General features: G+C 48.7%; 1 protein-coding gene across 3 annotated transcripts; it reads left to right on the forward strand.

Moving 5' to 3' along the window:
- Positions 689–6,845, forward strand: CHCHD5 (coiled-coil-helix-coiled-coil-helix domain containing 5). 3 transcript variants are annotated; one of them, XR_001918808.1, is made up of 5 exons: positions 706–912; positions 2,490–2,630; positions 2,713–2,878; positions 6,391–6,489; positions 6,711–6,845. XR_001918808.1 is itself a non-coding variant. In XM_005686662.3 (4 exons), coding segments are annotated over exons 1-4 (300 nt in total). In that variant the 5' UTR covers positions 689–910; the 3' UTR covers positions 6,415–6,569. The 3 variants fall into 3 exon arrangements, 2 of the variants coding, with proteins under 2 accessions (XP_005686719.1, XP_005686718.1); XM_005686662.3 differs by lacking the exon at positions 6,711–6,845 and having other exon boundaries at positions 689–912; positions 2,713–2,845; positions 6,391–6,569; XM_005686661.3 differs by having other exon boundaries at positions 6,391–6,843.

An 8,630-nucleotide genomic window follows, 5' to 3' on the forward strand; every position in this document is an offset into this window, starting at 1 on the left:
ACTTCAAGGGAAATAGATGGGGAAACAAGGAAACAGTGTCAGACTTTATTTTTTAGGCTCCAAAATCACTGCAGATGGTGACTGCAGCCATGAAATTAAAAGACGCTTACTCCTTGGAAGAAAAGTTATGACCAACCTAGATAGTATATTGAAAAGCAGAGACATTACTTTGCTGATAAGGTTCATCTAGTCAAGGCTATGGTTTTCCCTGTGGTCATGTATGGATGTGAGAATTGGACTGTGAAGAAGATTCAGAGTGTATGCCCCGGGTAGCGGTCACAGCCTGGGTAACCCAGCTTGAGTAACGGAGACTTCCAGGTCTCCCGGTACAGCTGTTGGGGTGACTTCCCCCTTCCCGCCCACTCAGCCACGCGCAGGACCAGCCTCCTGAGTAGCGGTGAGCGCACGCGCAGACAGAAGGTGCAGCGCAGCCTCAGGGGTCAGTTTCCGCATCCGAGCGCTCAGCAGCAGGCAGCCACAGAGCCCAACCAAGCAGCGAACAGCAGCATGTTGAGGGGTCGCAGCAGCGGAAGCCGCTCGCCACCAGCTCCAATCGGGAGGTTTAGAGAACGATCGGCGACGGCGAAGTACCACCGTCCCGCAAATCTGCACAGCGCTCCCAGTATGGCGGAGGTACCGCGATACTTCCCAGTACTTCCGGGGAATTCCTCACGCTGCCACGGCAAGCCGGAAACAGAAGGGCGTCAAGTACCCCAGCCGGCCGGAGGCGGAAGTCGGTACGCAGGGCGCCGCCATGACTGTTTGGGCCTGATGGGAAGGGGATTTCCTGTCCGCTTTGCGACCGACCGAAAATAGGAGTCAAGGAGGCTGGGCGCCGCCATGACAACTTGATATCGGAAAAGGCGGGACTGTTCTCCCTCATTGATCCTGCTCCAGCATCTGCCTCAAGATGTGAGTAGCTGGGTCGCCTGCCCCTTTCCTACCCCCGTACTCCTCCTCTTCCCCAGTGTTCTGGACGTAGGCCAGGACCCCGGGAAGGATTGACTTCTCTGTTCCCTGAAGATTCGAGCCTCAGGATTCAGCTCTGTCCTTCGCAGACCCCAGTTATCTGCGTGTTCACAGAGCCCTCTGAGCGTTTAAATCCCACTCCTTTCGGGTCCAGTCTCTTAATACCCCAAACTTTGCCCCTGAAACCCCAGGTCTGGTCATTCACCCTGTAACCCTACCACTCTGGACTTGTCTCAGGAGCTCTAGGACTTTTAATAAACCTGTCCTTAGAGCTCCGTATTCCTCCCCCTGGATCATCTGACTGTACCTGTTGAACCTTTCAGATTTGTCCAGTACTTCAGACTTCACCTATAAGGCCCGCAGACTTGTTCCTAGACACCTCTGATCGCACTCTGGATTTCCAGACCGTGTTCCTGAGAGTGAGAAAAGCTCAATTGTAGAATCCTCCAGATTTACCCCAGAGCCCTGGCCTCACCCAGGGGTCATACCCCTAGGACCCTGAGACCTCCCCCAGGACCCCCAAATCCACCCCTGGGCTTCAGGTCTCACTTTCAGTACCCATGTCTTCAGGCCTCATCTCTGAGACCCTCTGGTCAAGAGACCCTTCCCCAGGACCCAAGAGGTCACCCACTTGGACCTCTAAACCTCACTTTTAGGGCCTTCAAACTCATTAGGGCTCCCAGGTTCTCTCGGAGAATTCTAGGTGTTAGTCCTAAGGCCCTAAGACTTCTCTGCATGATTCCCAGGCCTAAACTGGGGGATGCTTGGACTCCCAAGACCCTCCTTCCAGGACCCTTAAAATCTGCCTTAGATGATCAGACTTTTTTTTTTCCCAGGGCCTTCCCTATCTCCCCAGAAGCTTCCAGCCTGCTCCATAATCCCCAGGGCTCATGCTTAATTCTCTACTCCCTGGCCCTTTTCCAGGATTCTTTAAACTTTCAGATTTACCCAAGACCCCAGTCCCACTCCTGACTGATCAGAACTACCTCCCTTTTTAAAAGAGCGTTTCTTACTTATTGTTTATTAACTTAGGAAAGGTCACAAACAAGCAGAACCATCTTTTTGATGTGACAGTAAAAACGTGTCATTTCTTTTCAGAAAGTCTTTAAGAACAGAATTTTAAATTTTAGTTTAGGTTTAGAAATGATCATGGTTTTTCTTTCCTAATGGTAATAGCTAAATGCAGTGTACAAATATGAATGCTTGAACAGTATAAGTATAGGCACTTTTTTCAGTTGTTCTGTTGTGTCTTAATCTTTTCATTGGATGCATTGGTATAAGCAGATGCTTTTAAAAAACAAGAGCCACTAATAGCTTGTCTTCTACAGTATCTAAAATGAGATGGTACACACATATACTTTCATTTATTCAACAAATGATTTTTGAACCCTCACTCTGTACTGAACACTGCTATATGCACTGGGGCGACAGCCGTGAACAAAATGGGCCAAGTGCCTGCCCCTGAGTGTTCCCTTTCTTGCCTTCTGCCTGGAATTTTCCTAGTGTATCGTGTCCCACAGGCAGGCGGCCCTGGAGATCACTGCTCGCTACTGCGGCCGGGAGCTGGAGCAGTATGGCCAGTGTGTGGCAGCCAAACCAGAGTCATGGCAGCGAGACTGTCACCATCTTAAGATGAGCATTGCCCAGTGCACATCCGCCCAGTGAGTGTGGGCAGGTACGGGACAATGGGGGTGGGCAGTGTAGTGAAAGTCTCCCTGGCTTGAAATGCCCTGCGTCCCACAGCCCAGTCATCCGTCAGATCCGCCAGGCCTGTTCGGAGCCTTTCGAGGCCTTTGAGGAATGTCTTCGACAGAATGAAGCCGCTGTGGGCAACTGTGCGGAGCATGTGCGCCGATTCCTGCAGTGTGCAGAGCAGGTACAGCCAACACACAGACCCTCCACCTTGGAGGTAAGATGGGGCTCAGCAGTTTGTCCCACCCCATCATCCTTCTGCTTGCTCAGAGTAAAGACCAGGGAGTCACCCTCAGCCCCACACAGAGCTTCACCGTGCATCCTGACCCCAGGACATCGGAACACAGTCCTCTCTCACCCCTTCCATATCCCCTGCTTTAGTCCAGCCACCTCCACCGCCAAGGGGCCTGCCTCAGCCTTCTCCCTGGTCTCCCTGAATCCCCTCTTACCTTTCTAAAGATTTTTTTTTTTTTTTTTTTTTTTTGAGGTTTTGGCTGTGGTGAGCTTGTTGCAGAGCACAGGCTCTAGATGTTCAGGCTTCAGTAGTTGCAGCGCATGGGCTCAGTAGTTGTGGCTCCCAGGCTCTAGAGCACAGGCTCAGTAGTTGTGGCCCACAGGCTTTGTTGCTCCACAGCATGTGGGATCTTCCTGGATCAGGGATCACACTGGTGTCCCTCGCATTGCAAGGCAGTTTTTCAACCACTGAACCATCAGGGAAGCCCCCCTCTTACTTTGTCTCCATGCAGTGGCCAGAGAGAACATTTAGGAACTGAAAACTGATCACATACATCTTTGCCTAAAGTTCTTCAGCAGCTTCCGATCCACATTGAGAACAGAATCCAGCTTTCTGCTGGTTCTCTGTGTTCTTTTCCAGGCCAACCCGATCTGCCTCCTCCCTTACCCACATCCCCCCTCTCTCCTCCTCACTGCCTCTCAGCTCTTCAGGGATGGGGCAAAACAAATCATAACTCGTTTTAATGTATACAGTACATAGGCACATGTACGATATATCTGTGGTATTAAAATGTCATGGATGGGTGCAGTTTGTTTTTTTTTTTTGACTCCTTGGGGTGGGGAAGCAGTAATTTTAAAAACAGAAAAGTTGAGAAATGCTGGTTTAGATATTTACTGTCTCCTCCACTGGACTACAAGCTCTGAAGGTGAAAGATCTTTCACCAGTTCCCTCTCAATCCCCCTTCATTTGCGTGCCTCTCTCAGTTCTTGGGGTGCCATCTTCTCTTCTCAAACCCAGAGGAGAAGCTTTCTCTTGGGCCTCCATGTTCTGTCTTATTCTTTCAGTCCATTCTCTGTGATGGTTCCAGGGTGATTGCAGAGGAAATCTGATAATGTACTGCTTTATTTAGAAAACTTTTCATGGGGGAGTGGGAAGGAGGCTTAAGAAGGAGGGCATATAGGTATATATATAGCTGATTCACTTTGTTGTATAACAGAAACTAACACAACATTGTAAAGCAATTATACTTCAATAATAAAATTTAAAAAAAGAAACCTTTTCATGGTACTTATGTTGACCAGGTCTAGGCTACCCCTCCTCCCCAACTCTGGCACAGCCTCCAGGGCCCTGCAGGATGTGGCCTCTGACCCTCCTTCTCCCCATATCCTCCTCAAGCCCTGTGTTCCCGCCCCAGTGAACCTGCAGTTATTCAAATGCCCATTAAACTCGCCTGCTGCTAAGCTTCTGTCTCACTGTTTCTGCCTGGACTGCCCTTTCCTACTCCATCTGACTCATTCCATTTCCAGCTTAGATGTCCCCTCCCTCAGGAAACCTCCCTGTGGCCTATCTCCCTGCTCCCAGGATCCCTGAGCTCCTTCCATTATGGCTTATATTTTACCCCTTGTAACGGCTTCCTTCCTATCACCAGTTTCAGAAGAGTTCTTGGCTAAAGACTGGGGAGCCGCCCTTTTACCAGATCCTGTAGTCAGTGGATCCTGTAGTCAGTGGGTTTTTTTCATAAGGCAGAGATGAGATCAAATCCCAATTGAGTCATCTGTGAGACAGACTTCTTTCCAAAAAAATATTCAGTAAGGACTGCATACTATTTATACTAGTTTATTAATCATATGTTGGTGACGTTTCTTTCAAGTTATTGGGCATCTGACCAAAGACCTCGTCTTCCCATCTCAGGGCCAGTTCCTCCCTCCCTCCCTCCCTGAGTGAGCAACCAAGCCTCTCCCTTGTCTTCCTGTGGTCACCCCTGCCCTGCTCCTCAAGTCTACTCTCCCTTTGAAGCCAAACGAGCTTTTTATTTGTTTTTTTAATTATTATTAAAGTATAATTTATTTACAGTGTTGTGTTAGTTTCTGCTGTGCAGCAAAGTAAATCTGTTATACATAAATATATGTCCACTCTTTTTTAGATTCTTTTTTCATATAGGTCATCATAGAGTATTGAGCAGAGTTCTTTGTGCTATGCAGTAGGTTATCTATTTAATTCATATATATATGCTTCCGTAGTGGTTCAGACAGTAAAGAATCTGCCTGCAATGCAGGAGACACAGACAGAGGTTCAGTCCCTGGTCGAAAAGATCCCCTAGAGGAGGGAATGGCAACCCACTCCAATAGCCTTAGCTGGAGAATTCCACGGACAGAGGAGCTAGTCTATGGGGTTGCAAAGAGTTGGACCGACTGAGCGACTATCACTGATTTTTTCGTGTATGTGTGTGTGTATATATATATATATATATATACACACACACACACACAATCTGTTTTATTTCAATTTATCCCCCCTTTCCTTTTTTCTCTTCGTAACTATAAGTTTGTTTTCTACATCTGTGAGTCTATTTCTGTTCTGTAAATAAGTTCATTTGTACCATTTTTTAGATTCCACACATAAGCGATATCCAGAGGAGCTTTTAAAAACAGAAATTGGGTCACATCTGCTCCTTTAAAGCCAGGTGGTTCTCCAGTGCACTCACAGTAATTAACCCCACTCCCTCTCCTCCTCAGTGTCCTCTCCTGCCCTGTGTTAACATCCCAGTTGTAGTTTTTCCTTTTTGATGGGAGCATTGAGATTTGGGCCTCCTGTATTCTCTGGTCTCCAAAATAGCAAACGCACAGACTCATTTAGTATAAAGTAGTATAAAGACATCTCGTATTAGCTTAGCTGACAGCATAAAGTACTACTTGCACCACCATACACACACACCACACACCTGTGCTCTTCACCCTGATGTAGCTGTAGTTATTTTGTCTTTTCTTTCCTTTCCTTTTTCTGTTTTTTTTTTTTTCTTCTGGTCTGAGGGGCATGTGGAATCTTAGTTCCCTGACTCGGGATCTAACCCATACCCCCTGTAATGGAAGCTGGAAGTACAGACTCAACCACTGGACCACCAGGGAAGTCCGTAGTTTTCTTCATGGGATTTATCAGCTAACAAATTTTTGTTCACTTGTTATCTGTCTCTCCCTGGAGTCAGAGATGTGTGTCTGTGTCCACTGCTGGGTCCCTGGAACCTGTCACAATCCTGTATGTACACAGCAGGTCCTCTGTAAACCCAAAAGAACGCTGCATTTCTGACCCCAGTGACAGTTCCCTGCTCCCGAGGTGTTCACATGACAAACTGAGGTCATCACCTGACGCCCTTTCCCTCCAGTCTGAGCTCTGCCAGGGCAGCCTCTGCTGTGTCTACACAGTCTTCCCAGCATGGTCCCAGGGCCAGCCAGGCACACAAGAGGTGCTGGTAGATGCTGATGTGTTTTTTTTCTCAGGCACACCCACTTCCTGCCTCCTGAGGACCCTTCGGATTTTAGGAAAACTGGACGTGAGTGATTGGCCACAGGATATTCCCGCCCCTGAAGAATGGCCAGGTGGAGTCCTGAGGGCCCTGCATGTGGGCTTGGCTTCCCTGGACATCAAGATTCACAATAAAGACTGTATCAAGACTGTATACCAGGCTTGAGTCCTGCCTTCAGCACCTGAGGGGGTCCCATTCCCCACCTTAACCTAGTGTACCAAAGGGGTCCTGGGGCACCGGCCAAGCCAGGCCAACTGTTCACCAGGGTTAAGACAACGCCTCTTCTGTCCTTAGGTCTGCCAACATCTGTTTCCTGGTTCCTGCTGCACGGATATGGAGAAGAGCTCTCTCTCCCTTTAACTCTAGCATTTACCAGGTCTTCACTGTTTCCTTGAGGCTTTGGGAGCAATAAATAACATACCTTCTTGCCGCCTGAGTTCAGAACCAGCTGGATGATAGACATGGACATGAGGCGATGTAGGTGAAAATACTTGATTTTGTATTGAAAACATCTGCATTGAAGGATGTGGCTTAGGGTTTGCCGCCCTGGATTTCTCTTTTGTGATGGTTTCCATCCTTCCAGGGTCTAACCCTGGCTTCCTTGGTGGCTCAGTGGTAAAGAATCCTCCTGCCAAGGTAGGAGACGCTGGTTCAGTCCCTGGGTCAGGAAGATTCCTTGGAGAAGGAAATGGCAACCCACTCCAGTATTCTTGCCTGGAAAATCCCATGGACAGAGGAGCCTGGTAGGCTACAGTCCAAGGGGTCTCAAAAGAGTCAAGACACGACTGAGCTATTAAAACAACAACAACAAAGGAGTGAGTCTGAATGCAGGTAGTATTTGGGGGGCGTGATTCCAGGAACACCAGTAGGGAGTAGACAGAGAGGAAGGTGCATCATCAAGCCAATGATTCCTGAGGCTCTGTCCCACCTGGGACTTCTGGGAGAGAGCAAAAAACGTCCCTGTTTCCCCTTCCCGGGGCAAGGAAGTCAGGGTGTATGTACACCAGCTCCGCATCTGACATTGAGGGATGTTTTCACAGGCGTTGACTGCCCTGTATGTAGCCAGGTGCCCTCCCACCAGCAGCAGAACCCTGAGCAGAGGGCAGCAGGGAATGAAGTGAGCAGCCTTCAGCACGCAGGATGAGGGTGCTCAGGGAATGAGTAGGTGCCAGCTGTGGCTCCTGCAGCTTCTCCGTGTTTGTTTTCAGGATCACAGGCTCCACTGGCACAGTTGGTTGATCTGTCTTCCTGCAGACGCAAGTCCTAAAGGGCAGAGGGTAGATGGGCAGGTGTGCAGGAGAGAGCGAGTCCAGAGTCCGCACCCAGCTTCACTATTCAGATAAGTTGTTCCTCTTTTGAGGGGACTCATGTCGGAGTGCTGGCCAGATCCTAAAGCTTACACTCTGGCTTGGAAAAATGAGCCGGGGGTCTCTCCAGGGGATTTGATTCCTGAAACAAAGGGCATTGTTAGTTGGCTTAGGAGCCAGGGTGGAAGTCCTGTGCAGCCAAGGCTGATGCCGTGAGACCCAGACAAGAAAACCCAGGTAGTGGAGAGTGGATTGTTCTCCCTTCCTGTGGTTCCTGAAAGGGTGGTGTGGGTCTCGGTGGCTTTCTGTTCCCAGCTTCAGTTTCCCTGGGCTGTAGGTTGAGCCCTCAGATCTCTGTGTATGTTTTCAGCCTAGCCCTCTCTACTTGAGTAAGGTGCTGTGGGGTTCTCTCCAAATGACTAAAAGAAGTGGTAAGAACAAACAACATGGAGGTGGAGACTGTTTTAGAATATCTCTAAGGGGCCTCTCTTTTAACAGGCTGGACCAGCTTCCTAATAGGTGAGTCTCAGGGTTCCTGGAAAAGGAGATGGCAACCCATTCCAGTATTCTTTCCTGGAAAACCCCATGGATGGAGGAGTCTGGAGGGCTGCAATCCATTGGGTTGGAAAGAGTTGGAAACCACTAGGCAACTAACACTTTACTTTTACTCAGGGGTCCAAGAGAGCAAAAAATAAAAGTTCCCGCCTTTACCACATTCTATTAGTCAAATGAGTCATGAGGCCAACCCAGATTAAAGGCGCAGGGAGAGGGGAGACTGCCTCTTGATGGCATTTGCCTGCAAAGAGTTTTTGCCTATATTTGCCCTCAGAAACTTCACAGTTTCTTTCTATTCCTGTGTCTGTTTGGGTGAAATATATTTTCTAGGAATTTTTTACATGATCTGAAT

This window comes from Capra hircus, chromosome 11 (assembly GCF_001704415.2).
Source record: "Capra hircus breed San Clemente chromosome 11, ASM170441v1, whole genome shotgun sequence".
Classification (NCBI taxonomy): domain Eukaryota; kingdom Metazoa; phylum Chordata; class Mammalia; order Artiodactyla; family Bovidae; genus Capra; species Capra hircus.

What these genes read in the sequence shown, in the direction of transcription:
- CHCHD5 (XM_005686661.3), top strand. An exon ending in GCCCAGTGCACATCCGCCCA is followed by an intron (nt 2,631 to 2,712) that starts GTGAGTGTGGGC and finishes TGCGTCCCACAG; the next exon opens with CCCAGTCATCCGTCAGATCC. An exon ending in ACAGACCCTCCACCTTGGAG is followed by an intron (nt 2,879 to 6,390) that starts GTAAGATGGGGC and finishes TTTTTTTCTCAG; the next exon opens with GCACACCCACTTCCTGCCTC.